This window comes from Nuphar pumila, chromosome 6, assembly GCF_984573655.1.
Source record: "Nuphar pumila chromosome 6, dmNupPumi1.hap1.1, whole genome shotgun sequence".
In the NCBI taxonomy this organism is placed as follows: domain Eukaryota; kingdom Viridiplantae; phylum Streptophyta; class Magnoliopsida; order Nymphaeales; family Nymphaeaceae; genus Nuphar; species Nuphar pumila.
In genome coordinates this window covers 122,306,791-122,325,581 of record NC_143254.1, presented here as the reverse complement: position 1 = coordinate 122,325,581, position 18,791 = coordinate 122,306,791, and the positions used below count along the sequence as shown (strand labels likewise).

At 37.6% G+C, this 18,791-nt stretch overlaps 1 protein-coding gene across 2 annotated transcripts in view; it reads left to right on the top strand.

The window, feature by feature from the left end:
• The window catches only part of LOC149835993 (formin-like protein 14), a 105,023-nt gene that overhangs the window by 15,973 nt on the left and 70,259 nt on the right, over positions 1-18,791 (top strand). For both annotated transcript variants that reach the window (XM_090008893.1, XM_090008895.1), the window contains exon 7: positions 1,790-1,861. In XM_090008893.1, the coding sequence (XP_089865019.1) occupies positions 1,790-1,861 (72 nt within the window). The remainder of the gene's footprint in view (positions 1-1,789; positions 1,862-18,791) is intronic.

Below are 18,791 nucleotides of genomic sequence, written 5' to 3'. Positions count from 1 at the left end.
GTTTGCGCCACAAGTCTCCGTGCAGTGCAGTTTCTTTTGGGTCAGAAATGCAAAAAAAGTCGGTCACTGATTCTACCTACCACCCGGTATGGTGGAAGCATAACTCACTATTCTACCCCTATCTGGAACATGGATAGACCGTTGGATTATTCAATATATGGGGGCATGATTTGGGTGTGAGTTCCTCGACAATAGATCTGATCCTGCAAACCCTTCTTCTTCCGCTTCATCTTCTTCCTCCAATGAGAGGCCGACGTCCATCGTCTTTACCAACTACGCCTTCGACATCTTCACCATCCCCATTTTGCTCCCCGACTTCTCCCCAAATCTCAACCAAGAGTTTCAGGCCACCGACGACAGATCCGTCAACTACAACGGCTTCTTCTACGACGACTCCCTCCTCTACGTCTCCGAGCGCAATGGGTCTCCCGAAATCTACCTCTTCAGGGAGTCCACTGATGCCTCCTTGAACGGCCGAAGGTCCGCCATGGAGGCGGTTCCTGGCGGGTTTCCTGTCATACCCACGCCGGAAAATGGCCAGGTTTCGATGAAGGGCCGACCTTGCGTCGTCGGAGATCGCCTGATCTACGTTTTGACGGAAACTCCGACGACGGTTCTCAGGCAGAGCTGGACGGCGGTGTACTCGACGCACTTGGAAACTCTCGAAACGAGACGGTTGACGGGTTATATATATATATATAAACGGGTTGATGGGTTTGTGTAAACGGGTTGACCCGCTTGCCTAACCCGTTTATTAAACCGGTCAAACGGGTTGGCATACCCCTAACACGAACACGACCCGTTTAATAAACGGGTTAGGCGGGTCGACCTGTTTACGACACAAACCCGTTTAAGCCAAACCCTAACCCGGCTAAGAAGCGGGTTGGCGGGTCGGGTCACATTTTGCCACCCCTACCTGTGCCTAGGTCATGTAGGTGAGTTTTTGACTACTAAGATTATGACAAAAATAAGCCAATCATTTTGATACACAAGAACAACATGATCTCAAGAACTCTCTTGCCAATTAAATATACTGCTTTGAGCCTGAGCCTGAGCCTGACATTGATCTATGTTTCAGCTTAAACTTTCCAAGCTCAAACAGGCTAAGCTCTGCTCATTCAGCTTGTATATGAGCCCTAGGTTAGAGCATGGTTTTAAAACTCGTTGTCGTGTCACTCGGCTGGTCCTTGAGTGACCCGTGACTCGGCCGGGTCATGTTAACTTTATATTTTATATAAAATATATAAATATATGTATATACTATGTATATTTTATCTTATCAATTATTATATATAATATGCATTATATGATATTTTTATAATATATTTAATATATAATTTTATTAATATATGTATAACTATATTTTTATATACAATATACATATATTTATATTATATTTTATATATTATATGTAATTATATATAAAATATATTATATATGTATGTATATGCATGACTCGCCCATGACTCGGCTGACTCGTCCATGACTCGGCTGAGTTTTGTACAAAACGAGTTTGTACCCATTTTTGATGTAGTGACTGGGCGATCTGGGCCGAGTCAGCCGTGTCACTGGGTTGACCCGGCGAGTTTTTAAACTATGGGTTAGACTGACTGGAATTATTTGATTTTCCTTGTAGAGAAGCATACCCATAACAAGTGGGTATTTCTTTAAACTAACAAGTAGAAATGAAACGATTCTGTGTCTCCTGTTGTAAATTGCTGGTATGGTCTTATAATTAGTCCTGTGTGAACACAACGTGAAAACTTATGTGTCTATTATTTCCTTTCAGGTTGATTTGCGAAGAGCAAATAATTGTGAAATAATGCTTACCAAGATTAAAATGCCACTAGCAGACATGATAGTAAGTCATTCAATCTTTTCATGCTGCTTGTTTACTGTCATTAGTGCAGTTGGTGATGCTGGAATGACAAAATTTATGCCCATTATTAATGTGAATGTTTAAGTAGATTTTTGTTATCTATTTTCTACTTTCCACACTTGTTTTATTTCTACGTGCTAGCAAATTTTGTGATGCATTGAACCTTTGTTTGTTCTTGGTTCTGCTATGCAATTCATGTTCCTACAGCCACAACTTCTTTTTCTTTTCTAATATTTTTCTTTATCAGATGTTACATAAACCCTGCTGGAAGCTGAGTGATTAATTATGAGTTTATTCTCACAAAAAAATCATGCAATTTTATACTTTTATTTTCCGTGAAGCTGACTTAGACTCCCTATGATGATTTTTCATCTATTTTAAGCAATGGAAGATGCAGTATTTGGTTCAAAATTTTCTTCACGCTTTAATTGATCAAGGCATCCTCTTCTGCTGCTGTAATGTGCCAATAATCAGTTTGTGTTACTTTGTTTTCCTGTTCATTAGATTGTCTTCTTTGGTTCTTCTGTCTTCTCTTTATTGACTTTTGACTTTTTCTTTCCATAATATTTGACAGAAGGGGGGGGGGGGGCTTAACCTAGTGCCTTGTCTGGTAGTATAATGGTTTTTTACTCTTTGTTTGTTAATTTTCTCCTGTAGCCATTCTATCTACAAGAAATCATCTAGATATCCTTTGTCTTTCTTTTACTTGTTCTTACCCTATTCTTCTTGCTCATTGATATCTTCTTTTTGTTGCTCTCTCTGTCTCTTTCTCTCTCTCTCTATATATATATCAAATTTTGGTTTTCTGTAGAGTGATTCTTCAATCTTAAATTGACCCTACCATTTTTGGTTTTCTATGGAGTGCTTCAATCTTAAATTGATCCTTGGATGTAGGGCTGCACACTGCCTGGGTTTGAGCCGAGCTTGGTCTGGCTCAGCTCGTCTCCTTAAAAAGATTTGGTTGTTCAAGTTCAAGTCAAGCTCAAGCGGAGATTGAATAGCCTCTGTCCGTGATCAGGTCGTACTAAGCTTGAGTCACTGAAGAACTTTAAAAGATTTTGAAAACAACAGTGGGGTGGGATTCAAACTCTCCATCTCCTCTGCAAAGGATCAATACCTTACCCACCAGAGCAAGACTTTTTTCTGTTTGACATATGTATATATATATATATATATATATATATATATATATATATATATATATATGAGAATTGAACATATTAGGCCCTCTTTTCTCATTCTGCCCCATTAGGCCCCATAGTTTGAAGTGTTTTATGATAGATCTGAACTGTTAGACGTGTTTAGCATGCTCAATTTAGTGGGAATAGACTCTTGGATCATGTTTTTTTTACGAAAAAATGTATTTTTATGAGCCAGAAAAAAATGATTCCTTCATAGCCATTGATTTTGAATCACCGAAAAAAACCTGTATACAGGTCAGATTCCGATGATCCAAAGGCTGGTTCCCAGTAAACAAAACCTATAGATCACATCTGAGGTGTTAGATATGAGAAAAAATACCAAAAAACTACGATTTTGAGGGGGCAGAACGACAAAGTGGGCAGAACCAGCGCATCTCTCTCTCTCTCTCTCTATATATATATATATATATATATATATATGAGTACTTCTATGGTGGTACTTGATTTGCGTAGATCTAAGCTCCAAAAGCAAAATCTAACCTTTGGATCATATTAATATGCTCTATTTACTATTTCTATGTGTTAAAGTTGATTGAAATATGATGTTTTATGCCATTTCTAAACCACTCTTGTTTTAATGAATTGTGAGCCATTGACAAAACCATGTAACATACTAAATAGACCATGCTAAACACATCTCTATGGATATATCAATCGGTTGGTGGTTAGATCCACAAAAACAATAGTGTGTACCGCCTTATGGTATCATGGTACAAAACTACCATATATTTTTCCTATATATAGGGTTAAGATTTGTTAAAGTTGTTTGTAAGGGCAAATTGTAACAACCCCAAACTGACCCTAAAAAAAATGCAGATTTTTTTTATAAATAAATAATTTAGAAACATTGCAAAAACTATCTCAGGGACACGAGGCACATTACAAATTTAATATACACAACCCAACAATCATTCAGCATATAGAATAAAGCAAACCATGAATTTAAATTAAATTAAATAATCCCCATTTAGGGTTCACATGTTCCCTTAAAACAAAAACTCCTAAACAGAGTCAGAACCCGGGCCACCACATCATAATCCTTGCTCCTTCCATGAACTTAAAATTAGCAGGACTGAAATATACATATATATTTTCAGATGCATGGGCAATGAAATTGAAAAATCATATATATATATATATATATATATATATATATATATATATATATATATTTCAGATGCATGAGTAATGAAATCGACAAATTTGAACTACATATATATTTTTAGATACACGAGTACGGAAATCGACAAATCAGAAAATATATATACATACATATTCATCAAATTCATGAAATCAGAAACCATGAAAATATATGTATATGTATTTCTAATTAGATTCATGAAATCGGAAATCATGAATATATATATAACTTTGTAAATCAGATTTTCCTTTTCTCTAAACCCTTGCTCGAATCGATTTATACAAATTCCTTTCCTGTGTGAATTAAGAGAGAAACCCGTACCTTAATTCGAAGGTCGAAAAAGACTACAACAACAACAACAACTACGCCTTCATCCCCAAAAAAATGGGGTCGGCGATATGAACCAAAAAAGAAAATCATTTCGGGTCTTCCACATGAATCCTTCTCCTCCAATCATTTCTATCCAATGCCATGTCCTCGGTGAGGTTCAAAGCATTTATATCCTTATCATCTCCATCCAAGTCTTCTTAGGCCTACTCCGACCTCTTTTAACTAATATATTATCCCATTTCTCCATCCTTCTAACTGGAGCATCATTAGGCCTTCGCCGAATATGTCCAAACCACCGTAAATGATTCTCTCTCATCTTATTTTCAATGGATGCAACGCCTACCTTCTTACGTATCTCCCCGTTTTGAATCTTATCTTTTATTGTATTTCCACACATCCATCTAAGCATACGCATCTCAGCTACACTCATTTTTTGAATATGATGTCTCTTGGCAGCCCAACATTCCGTACCATATAGTAAAGCGAGCCTAATTGTCGTCCTATAAAACTTTCGCTTCAACCGCAATGGCATTCTACGATCGCACAACACTCCAGTTGCACTTTTTCATTTCATCCACCCAACCTTTATCCTATGATTTACATCTCCATCAATTTCTCCATTCTTTTGAATGATAGATCCCAAATATTTGAAACAATCATCCATCGGTATTTCCCGCTCACCAAGCTTCACTACACTCCCATCACTACTTAGTTGCTTACTAAATCGACATTCCATATATTCTGTCTTACTCTTGCTCAACTTAAAACCTCTGGCTTCCAATGTCTGTCTCCACAATTCTAACTTAGCATTAACCCCAGCTCTAGTCTCATCAATCAAAACAATATCATCAGCAAACAACATACACCACGGTACATTTTCTTGAATTGATCTCGTAAGCTTATCCATCACTGTGGCAAATAGGAAAGGGCTTATAGGAAAATTGGTTGTCACCCCTCCACAAGTGCGAACATTGGTTACTACTCCTTCGTACATATCTTTAATTATACTAATGTACTTGAGAGAAACACCTTTCTTCATCATTGTCCACCAAAGAACATCCTTAGGTACTCTATCGTATGCCTTCTTCAAATCAATAAAAACCATATGCAACTCTTTGTTCCTCTCTCTATATCTCTCAATAAGTTGTCTAAGAAGATGTATAGCTTCCATAGTTGATCTTTCAGGCATAAAACCAAATTGATTTTCCGATATCATGACAACCTTCCTCAACCTATACTCAATCACCCTCTCCCAAAGTTTCATAGTATGACTCATGAGTTTTATACCACGATAGTTTGTGCAATCTTGTATATCACCTTTATTCTTATATAGGGGCACCAACGTACTCTTCCTTTACTCATTAAGCATCTTATTTGTCCGCCAAATCTTGTTAAAAAGATTTGTCAACCATTCTAAGCCTTCCTCACCTAAGCATTTTCAAGCCTCGATAGGTATACCATCATGGCCAACTATCTTTCTTGGTTTCATTTTCTTCAAAGCCTCTGCAATTTCTTTCTTTTGAATCTTGCGCATGAAGTCACGATTCATCTCATAAAAAGGAATGTAGAAGTCTCCAAGATCCTGAGCATGACTTCCATTAAAAAGCTTATCAAAATAATCTTTCCATCTCTCCTTAATCTCCTCATCTTTGACTAAAACCCTTTGCGTTTCATCTTTGATACATCTAACTATACCCAGATCCCTCGATTTCCTATCTCTCCTTTTTGCAAGCCTGTAAATATCCTTCTCGCTTTCTTTAGTATCCAACTTGTCATAAACCTCCTTATAGCCTTATCCCTCGCGTTTCACACTACTTTTTTAGCTTCCTTCTTTGCTAAAGTATACTTTTCCAAATTCTCATTATCACGACTCTTACTTAGATTCCTATAACACTCTCTTTTAACCTTAATAGCTAATTTGACATCCTCGTTCCACCATGATGTATCCTTACCTAGCGGTGCACCACCTTTAGACTCACCAAATACCTCCTTAGCCACCTTTCTCATGCAACCCGCTATCTTATTCCATATTGATTCTGAATCCTTCTCGGTACACCAATCAACTTCCTTAACTACCTGCTCTACAAACATTCCTTGTTTAGCTCCTTTCAGTGCTCACCACATAATTCTAAGATCTATCCTATGTCTGTCCCTTTTGCGGCATTTTCTAATTCTAAGATCTAAAATTAAGACTCTATGTTGTGTAGCTACTTTTTCTCCCGGTATAACCTTACAATCGTTGCAAAACCCCCTATCTCTCTTTCTAAGTAGGAAAAAATCTATCTGACTCGTATTAACCTCACTTTTAAATGTTACTAGGTGAGACTCCCTCTTCCTAAACCAAGTGTTTGCTAAGATCATATCATAGGACAAACCAAAATCTAAAATCCTTTCTCCACTTTCGTTTCTTTCTCCTATACCATAGCCTCCATGGATACTCTCAAATCCATCCCGACTAATGCCTACATGTCCATTACGGTCACCGCCGATGAAAATCTTTTCTCCATACGATATCCCTTGTACTACTCCATCTAAATCTTCCCAGAATTGACACTTTATGGAATCATCTAAACCTACATGAGGTGCATAAAAACTAATAATATTAATAATATCCGTACCTAATACTAATTTAATAAGTAAAATCCTATCACCCTTCCTACGGACCTCAACTACATTATCTATAAGCTCGTGACTAATAACAATCCCTACTCCATTCCTATTCCTATTTATTCCTGTATACCAAATCTTATATCCCCAAGGTTCTATCACTTTTGCTATCTCACCTACCCATTTGGTCTCTTGTAGACATAAAATATCAATCTTTCTCTTACACATAACATCTACTAACTCTACCAGCTTACCTGTTAAAGACCCTATGTTCCAAGTGGCTAACCTAAGTTTATGTTCTTGAACTATCTTCTTTACCCCCACCTAGTAAAAGAAAAAATTGATGGAAATACTTCTATTTTTCTCACTAGCACACACGATTTTCTTTTCTTCCTCTCTCTTTCTCTCTCTCTAGAAATCGAGTTCTAGAAAAAGAGGAGCTCTCTAGCCTCTTTTATAATTTCTGTTAAAGCTTTAAAAAGGGGGGTGACGCCCCCTTCTAATCCCTCTTTAGGGGTAGAGTTCTACCCCGTGTAGAACTCTACACTCATATCCTTCTAGATTTTATTTTATTTTATTTTTATTATTTGTTTTTATATTTCTATGGAATATTCTAAAGGGGGGGGGAGATGCCCCCTTCTAATAGTCCATACGGGGTAGAGTTAGGTAGAACTCTACCTCATCCTTAGTCTTTATTTAAAGTTAGTTGTTTTTAAAACTTTAAATTTACCTTAGTTTTAAAATAACATGGATGAGTTATGGATCCATGATCCAAATCTATATCCAAAATCCAATTGGATCTCAACCCGAACTGGATCTTAGTTAGTATGGATCCTAGATTGGGTCCAGATCCATATTGGCATGGGTTCAACGGAGCGGATCTAGTCCGATCCAAACCAAAATAGACTAAAAAATAGAGGCTGTTCATTTTTTAAAAACACATTTTTTTGGGCCAACCGTTATCCGATTTTGGGAAAATAGATCTCCTACTATATCTACGTTTCGAGACAGAACGATGGTCTTAGCTAAATTTCACTTCGGAATTTTGCCTAAATTTAACCTAAATTTCGCTCAAATTTAAAGGTTAAAAACAATAAATTTCTCAGATTTTACTTATTTTTAATTAGATCTTGTCAATGGCTCTAGACCACGTCCAGATTCAGCTGACGTCACCTCATATATATATATATTTCATAATTTTTATCAATTTAAATATATGTATATAATGTAAAATTTATATTTTTTGAGCTAAAAAACCATGAAAAAATTACGAGATATTATATCCCTACCCCCCTTAAAAGATTTTTGTCTACGAAATTATAATATACTGAATAAATGTGGGTAGTGTTTGCGCATATCGACGTCAGGCTTCTAGGTGCACTCATTCAGTCTGTGATGTTGCCAATGCACTTTCACGAATGGAATTGTCATAATCCGAAGTGTTCTCTCTTGGTGATCCACAATCTCCATCGGTCTCTCCTCTATTATCATATCACACTATACTTCGACCGCCTCATACTGAATAATATGTGAGAGATCAAGTACATACTTCCTCAACATCGAGACGTGCAAAATATTATGGATCTCGAAAAACTGAGGAGGAAACTCTACTCGGTAAGCTGACTTGCCAACATGCTCGAGGATCTCAAAGGGTCCAACGCACCGAGGACTAAGCTTCTCCTTCCTAAACTCGAAAACACTCTTCGTAGGTGATATCCGAACAAACACGTGATCATCCACTGTAAAGATAAGCTCTTTACACCACTGGTCGACGTAGCTCTTGTGTCTGCTTTGCATGGCAACTAAACGCTGACGAATCATGTAGCACTCCCAAAATTTTAACCTTAATTATTGTTCAAATATTAAAATTTCGAGACCATTTTTTTTGGTAAGTATAAGTAAATCAGATCTTATAATGAGGAAGCGATTTTAAAAAACGGTTAAGACTTTGAGCGGGGTTACAATAAAGATAACAATCAAATCAAAATATACGGGATATACACATTTCAAACCACGTATAAATATAAGACCGAAATACGAAGAGTTTTAATTTCATTTCAAATAAGAGTATAAAAATAATAGTTCAGTCTTTGCATAATCAAGTACTTAAAACAAAAAGATCATGTCTACCAAGATGATGTAGCTTGACCAGTCCTTCGCTCCAACTACTCATCATACTTTACCTGCATTACCTGTCTCCCATAAAATGGGGTTAGACTTGCTAAAGTCTGGTAGAGCAACCTAAACTCAAACTTAAAGAAAACATATCAGACATCCAAAGGTAAAAACATAATATATTATTCATCAATCATCAAGTGACTGACAAGGCAACAACATTTCATAAGTCATCAATTCAAGCATTTAAACATAAGGCGTTCAAAAACATTCTATCACTTAATATTTCATTCAACATGAACTCACATCATAAAGCATAATTCATATGCATTCAAGACATGCAAGTCATCACTTGAATATATACATGCATCTAAGACATTCAGGTTATTGCATTATTTTCATATGCATTCATAATTCTTATAAACAATAGGTCAAATCATCAATTCAAGACATGCAAGTCCAGCATGAAACACACGTCATTTCGTTAGATATTCATGATACACACCAACCATCATACGTAGGTGTGATATATTCACTCAATCATAATGCAATCATTTATAATGAAACTATGTAGGCGTGAAGTGTCATTTACCTAATAAGTCAACCTAGTCATTTGTAGGCGTGATATGTCATTTACCTATACGCTAACATAAGCGTCACAATCATAAGCTCATATCAAGATCTAAAGTCAATAAAGATTTGATTCTCACATCTGAGTTCAACATATAATCATACTACAATAGAAAAGCCAAATCTATAGAATCATAATTAGTGATCTCAACCAACTCAGAAGATCATCACAATTCATCATAACATTTCATTTAATCATATAAATATTCATAAGATCCACGTCGAATCGCCTGGTCTGGAAAATGTACCACACAAGGAGTTACCGCCCTAGACGGATGGTCTGCCTGGTCTTGGATAATGCACTTTCTCAAAGGAATATACCGTCTTCGCAGGCTACCTGCTCTTGAATAATACACTTCCTCACAGAGATTTACCGCTCTAGCTGGATTGCCTGATTTGGTCATACACACCCTCAAAAAGAATCTTTTGAGAACAGTTCTTCAACGGGTACCATATCCAGTGAAAACTATTGTGATATATGCATTAATACAATTGACCACTCTCAGGGTCGACAACCATCAATATGGGCACAATCATGTATACAATTAATATGCATCACATCATACATTACTTCATATGACACTTAAATCATAAAATTACACATTTAACCAATAAGGTTTCATAAACCATAGTTCACTATTGAATTTAAACATTTATCGCATGCATTCATAATTTCATATTATGACATTTAAATCATATCATATAAAAGCATATTATCCTACACATCATATCATCGCCACAACAAACTTTCATTTCGTAAATTGAACCTCAAAGCATGCGTAAACAAAACATGAGTTCTATGCATGCATACGTGAATATGCACATTTCATAATATGAAACAACTAAACTTCAACATATGTAACTTCTACGTAGTTCGAGTTATGCACGTAAGATTCAAGTCATATATGTATTGTTTTACCACATGAATCAATATGCAAAACAAGCATTTCATGCATAATGTGTCTCATACATAGTATATATATATATATAAATAGCGTTAACACAAATCATGGTTCGTTCACGAGAGCACGAGAAATATCAATCTATGCATAACGATATTTGTATAATCCTATCATTAACATGATTCTATCGCTCATGCTTTTGTGCATAATTACACAATTATTATTTCACACTAGCATTCAGTATGGTCATGTCAAATACATCAATTTATGCAATATTCATTCACACAAATACATGCTCGGACATGTACCTGCAACAAATACACTCCATATTTTGCTATCTAAAATCATGACGAGCATGATCTCCGAATTATAACAAGAAAATCACTTCTATTCCCATAATGATCTCTGAACTACAATCATAACAATCCTAGATATCCACAACTAAGTGGTGTGTGTGAATAAAAAATTGTTGCATACAGTAAAAATAAATTTATTGGGTGATGTATTTGCACCACGTACTTACCACGGTCATTTATTCGATTTGCATTTCTCATTGCATTGCATTCAATACACATTGGCTTATAGCTGTTTTGATACTTAGCGTATCACATTTTTAGTATATCCTGCACTCAAATCAGTTAAACATATAGACAGCCATAGCGCTCCTAGATATCCACAACTATATGCGGTGTGTGTGCATAACTTGTATTTGCAATTCAGTGAAGTATTTAACACAACATCATGCTTACACAATTAGTGCATAAACATGCTCTGTACAAGTTCAATTAAGGAAACTTACCTTAATAATGTGAAGAACAATGAATCGAAACCTAAAAGACCGAGGAGTTTTGAAGTCCGCTACCCAAGCAATACAACGAACCCTTCGTGTGCGATCGTAAATGCCAAAAACTAAAAAAATGCCAATTATACCAAGATTAACTAAAAATGACAAAACCATTACCAAGAGCCACATAACACACAAATACAGTCTAATAATTTACAAAATCCATCAAAAATATATTTAAATATAATATATATATAGTGATTTATAGCCCGAAATAGTTCTATAAATGCAAATTATGTCCTAATTGGCCAGAAATGAATAAATGAACATGTAATATATCAATAAATGAAATTCAAACGCTTGAAACACATTTCTAATTTGAAGATAAAAAATGAGCTCTTTATTTATTAATAATCCTTAAAAATTACGGGTTTTCCAAATCATCCGCACCTGGTCTGAATAGTGTCGGATAGCCTTTGGAGACTCTACTATTCTCACTCCAACTTTATCCCAGGATACCAGAGATTTGCATGGTCTACCATACCGAGCTTCATACGGGGGCATACCAATATTGGCATGGTAGCTATTGTTGTACAAAAACTCTATAAGTTTCACATGTCTATCCCAATCTCCTGCCCAATCCAGCGTGCACACTCTAAGCATATCTTCAAGAGTTTGGAGCGTGCACTCTGTCTGCCCGTCGGTCTGTGGGTGAAAAGCTATACTTAAGTTCAATGTGGTACCCAGGGTTTCTGCAACTGGCATCAGAAACAAGACGTAAAGCGAGGATCTCAGTCTAACACGATAGAATATGGTACCCTATGAAGTCTGACAATCTCATTAACATACAAGTCTACAAGGCTCTCCAAGCTCTGGCTCACCTTGATTGGCAAAAAATTGGCACTTTTCGTCAACCGTTCTATTATCACCCAAATGGCTTCATGCTGACAATCGGTCTATTCTTGGCAAACCCACGATGAAGTCCATCGATATGTCATCTTACTTCCACTCAGGGATGTCTAAAAGCTGCAGTAGTCCAATAGGTCTTTGGTGCTCGATCCTAACTTGCTGACAAGTAAGACATCGAGACACAAACTCTGCTATGTCTCATTTCATCCCATTCCACCAATATGTCCTCTGTCCTTGAACATCTTGGTAGAATCAGGATGAACATAATACTTCAACTTGTGGGCCTCACTCGTCAGCTCCTCTCGAATTGCCTTCTAAACCCACCACCGGCCCATCCTCCTCACAATGGAACTACACACCTGGCTTCTGGGCACTCACACAACTTCTCGAAGTTTGGATCGATTGACTAAAGCTCCTTAATATGATCAATAATCTCAAGTCGCACCCTCATCCCTGCACAAAGGATGTGTCTGGCTTCGTCTGCAAACGACTGCTACTTGACAAACTCCTCAAACAAGTCTCAACTCCGACCAATCAAGTTGGTTGTCCTAACCGATGTCTTCCTGCTCAACACATCTGTCACTACATTCGCTTTACCAGGGTGGTAAGCGATGGTGAAGTTGTAGTCCTTGAGGAACTCTAACCACCTGCACTACCTTAAGTTCAAATCTCTCTCTGTGAAAATATACAAATATACTTGAGGCTCTTGTGGTCAGACAAAACCTTGATTTGTTTTCCATACAAGTAGTGGCACCAAATCATCAATGTGAAGAGAACGACTGCTAACTCCAAGTCGTGTGTGAGATAGTTCTTCTCGTGCACCTTCAGTTGTCGAGAAGCGTAAGCGATGACCTTCCCGTGCTGCATCAAAGACACAACTCAAGCCGATCTCTGAGGAATCGTTGTACACTACGAACCATCCTATCCTAGAAGGCAAGGACAAAACTGGGGCTGAGGTCAACCTCCTCTTCAGTTCCTGGAAGCTCTCCTCACACTGAGGTGGCCGAAGAAACTTTACCTCCTTTTGCAGTAGCTTCGTCATCGGGGCAACTATATGCGAGAAGTTTTGGATGAATTGGCGATAGTACCTCACCAATGTAAGAAACTCCTGATCTCTGACACTGTCTTCGGTTGCTCCCAAAACAACACTACCTCTACCTTGGCTGGATCCACCTCTACTCCCTTCTCTGATATAATGTGACCGAGGAACATCACCCTGTCGAGCCAAAACTCACACTTAGAGAACTTAGCATACAACTTATGTTATCTTAGTCTATGCAACACTATCTTCAAGTGCTCTCTGTGCTCCTTCACGTTCTAAGAATATATCAGGATGTCATCAATGAACACAATGATAAACTGATTCAGCTACAACCTTAGGACTCGATTCATCAAGTCCATAAACACTGGAGGAGCATTCATGAGTTCAAAAGACATCACTAAGAACTCGTAATGCCCGTATCTGTGCTTGAATGTCATCTTCGGAATATCCTCTGCCTTGATCCGCAACTGATGATACTCTAAACATAGATAAATCTTGGAAAACACTTTTGTCGTGCGCAACTGGTCAAACAAATCGTCAATCCTGAGCAAAGGGTACTTGTTCTTCACAATAACCTGATTCAATATGCGGTAATCGATGTAGTCTCATTGATCCATCTTTCTTCTTAACAAACAAGACTGGTGCACCCTAGGGTGACACGCTCAACCTGATTAAACTCTTGTCAAGAAGTTTCTGCAGCTACTTCTTCAACTCAACAAGCTCTACATGTATCATATGATATGGCACATGAGACACTGGTGTCATGCCAGGTGCTAACTTGATAAAAAACTTGATCTCCCAGTGAAGTGGCAAACTCGACAAGTCTTCTAGAAAGACACCCAGAAACTCGCAGACCACGTCTAACTGCTTCAAGGCTGTCTCATGACTGTCCGTGGCAAACACACTGACTAAGAACATCACATAACCCTGTTTGCAGTTCCTCGTGATCTTTATTGCTGAGACGATCTTCACCTCACTCACAGGCCTAGTCACCTGAAACACCAATGCTGACAAATTGGGGCGCTCCAAGCAAACCTTCTTACCCTGATATTAGAGAGTTTCATTATGCTGAGACAACCGGTCTATACCCAGAATGACGTCATAGAATGTCATGTCAAATGTGATTAGGTCGGCAAACAACTCGTGTCCCTCAATGACTACTTGAATTGCAAGTAAGTACTTCCTACATCGAATGGATACACCCATAGGAGACATCACATATAGAGTCTTCTCTAAACTAGATGGTACAAGGTCAAATAGTCCAACAAAAGAAGAGGATATGAAGGAATGGGTTGCCTCCGAACCAAACATAACACCAGCAAGATGGTCAACGACAATGATAATACATTCGATCAGGTCGGCTTGATTGCTCTGCTCGATGGTTGTGGTAGCATAGACTCGCCTGTTCGTCTTCCTGTGCGGCTGTTGCTGCTGAGGTCTTTGCTGCTGCTGACTGCCTTGAGCTGCTACTGGCTTGTTCGGACAGTACGAGACAATATGTCTGGGCTGCTGACACTAGTAGCAGACCTCCTTGAAGAGAGGACAAGAACCCTAAGGATGGCTATTGTTGCATCTCCTGCAAGTCAATTGAGCCTTCCCCTATTGCTGTCTCTATTGGTTCCCATGTTGGTTTCCTTGCTGGGTATTCTACTTCTTGCTCTTAGCCCCCTGCGCCTTGCGGCCGCATGTTGGTTCTTCCGTAATCCGCCATTTTCATTGCCTCGCTTCTTCGGATGTTTGCCCTTGAATTACTCCCACTCCTCGTTCTAGATGGAAGCAGACTCGATGATGTCACTGAAAGTGGTAGGACGGCTGGTCATCACTCAAACTCGAAGTTCATCCTTCAGCCCTCTCACGTATTTGGCTCCCTTAGCCTTATCATCGGCGAAAAGGTTGGGGCAGTACTATAAACTTCTGAATTTGGTCGTGTAGTCTACTAAACTCATGTTCTTCTGTGTGAACTTGAGAAACTGTTGTTGCATCCTTTCCTGGCGAAGGAGGAAAAGTATGCCTCCTAGGGGATAATCTCAATGCCTATGCAGGGCGTCCCACCACTTTTTGGCATCGCCCTTCAGACAGTATGTACCAAAGTCGGTCTGTCGGTCCTCGGGCACTGGTAGGGCACAAAACGCACTCTCGGTCTCCTTGACTTAGCTCTCTGCGGTTTCTGGGTCGTCTTTCTCGAAGAAAGTTGACGGATCCAACTTTAGGAACTTTTCGTAGGTGACTGCACTAGTGTTCGCGGTAACACCCCCTCAAATTGAGAGTGAAATAACCAAAAGTTTGAGGAAAGAAAAACGCCACCATGAAAACGCTTTGGTGAAGAAGTCAGCAATTAGGAATTCCGATGTTACGTGGGGTAGCTCAATAGTTCCTTTAAGAAATTCACTCTTATGGGTAGAGATGAACTTCCTTCACTTGGGATAGTATATACATTGCTTAAAAGAGAGGAACTTCCTTCACTTGGGATAGTATATACATTGCTTCAAAGAGAGGAACTTCTTTCACTTGGGATAGTATATACATTGCTTCAAAGAGAGGAAGATCAGCCAATAATACATGTGCCTCTAAGGCCAATGCTGGGGGTAATTCAACAAAAACCAATAATGTTGCTGCACTGTTCATTCATTTTTAGACATGAATATTCAGAATGATAAAGATGGAATTTGGCACTTGGATTTTGGTCTAATCATGATTTGGGAGATATATGCAAGTTTTCTCAACTAACTCCCTATCTAGGTAAAGGCAAGGTTTATGCATCTTACATCTCACATAGGACACACACGTGTCTCGACCTCTGGTGTTCTGAGCCTTCCAAATATATATTGTCCTTCAAATAAAACATAACTTGATTTTAGTTTCCTAGCTTCTTGATAGTTTGGATTTTCATCTTTTTTCTCTCTTTTGTTGTTATGAAGGACCCTCACATGAGTTAGGTGTTTGCTAAAGGCCAAAGACAAGGAGAAAATCTTGATGTTTTGAAAGAAGCTCCAGTGAGGACACATCAGTCCATGTCTATTGTTTTTATGTCAGACACCCGTAGTTCTTGTTATGAGTGAAATAAAACCTTTAATCCATATGATTTCTGCTGCAGTACCTGCCAAAGCTCTGTATTTGGCTTCAGTACTGGACCTTTTTTGCATTTTTTTTTGTTTTGTGCTTCTCCAAGTGTCCAAGTTCCTTGCCAGAAATATGCAATAACCTGATATATGGATCTTGTGCCGGGGTCACCTTCCCAATTGACATTAGAATAACAAATCATTGATTCAATAATATTTGTTCCTGCACCATTTCACTTATACACAATACCATGATTAATGGTGCCTGTAATATATCTCATTATGTACTTTATAGTCCATGTCAATAATTGTAGGTGCATTCATGAATTGGCATACTTGATTCATTGCATAAAAAGATATTTGGTCATATGATGGTAAGATTTCACCTGCCATACTTCTATATTTCTTTAGTTTCATAAGTAACTCCCTTTCATCTTTATATAGCCTTTTGTTCATTGTGCTGGAAATCTCAAATCAATTTGCAATTAAACATATTGACTTTTTTTTCAGCATATTTTAGCTGATGCACGTTCAATTCATTATTTGTTTTCTTGACCTCTATACCAAGAAAATAATATAAGTAGCCCAAGTCTTTCATTGAATTTTCTTATGCAGTAAGAATTATGGTCCAAAGAAGATACGAAGAATAAAATGGTTTGCACAAATATCTCTTGTAACGACCCCAAGCTGACCCTAAAACAAAATCTAGAAAATTTCTTTTAAACATTGCGGAAAATATCCCAGGGACCCGAGGCACATTACAAATTTAACTTACACAACCCAACAATAATTTCAAACACAATATAAATCAAATCATGAACTGAAATTCAATTTATTTAAATCAATAATCCTCACTGAGGGTTCACATAGTTCACAAAAAAAAAACTTTCTCTTGAATACATCAGAACCCTGGCCACCAGATCATAATCCTCGATCCCTATAGCAAGCTGGTCCATCCGTCATTGTGCCTTAGTACCTGAAAACGATTTTTAAAAACAAGCAATTCAACAATAAAGGGAATTAGTATAGATTAAATCGAACATAAGTTTAAGAGGGCTCAACAAACCTCACATATTTAGAAGAGGTTTACAATATAAGCAATTCAAATCAAACAACCAACAATTTTCATGTTAAATTAAACATTTAGGGATGCATGAACCAACACAACATGCATGAATAACTTTTTAAGTTCAATTACCAAGTATCACTTTTGAATGCATGTCCCTTCTCAATGCAACACATTTAAGTTCCATCTTTTATAAGTCAGTTCTTTGCTATATTTAAAACACACAAATTTGTATTTTATTAATTGGGTCCCACAATTGTCTCTCGACCGATGTCAAACATTTCCACTTTAAGCCGGGACATCGGGCATCCTCACCCAATGTAGGGACGACAAGGGCATCCTCACCCTAACCAACCACCGTCAGAGCATCCTCACTCTTGACGGCCACCGCCAAAGCATCCTCACCCTAGACGGCATTTCTTGGTATATCATGATATCAAATTATTACTATGTTTAAGTTTCTTATATTCTTAAAAATATTATATTTTCTTTCCACAACAACACAATGGATCCCAATATCCATAACAAGCACCTCCCCATGCATCATCAATTAAATTATGTATATCATCAAGCATTATGAATTCAAACATGCACATCCTCATTTATCAGTTGATTGAGTCATTACCCTGCTTGGTCAAAACAGTGCAATATTGTGTTATATGTGAGATAAATTATAAGCATAAATAAAATATCACATCAATGCATTGTCATAAATGAATGCATATTGTAATAACAAAAATTAGTTTTTTTTACAGGTCAACCGAATATCCAAACTTCCATAACCGACCCAAATCAGCCCTATTTACTTTTAGGTTTAATTAAATATCTAAAACGATTCAGCTTTAACAGATTTGAATATCAACCCACATGCATATATATATGTGTGTGTGTGTGTTCAAGAACGCAGAAAAAATGCAAAACACACACACACACATATATGTAATGAAAAGAGGCGGAAGCACCAATAGAGCAAATGACACTCTTAAAGAGTGACCACTAGAGCCAAGAACACAAACACCAAATGTGCACACACAAAAACTCTCAAATATGGAAATGACTTAAAGTCATAAGTTGGATATTATTGAAGAAGAGAAGAGAGAGGGGTATAAACCCATACATTTAAGA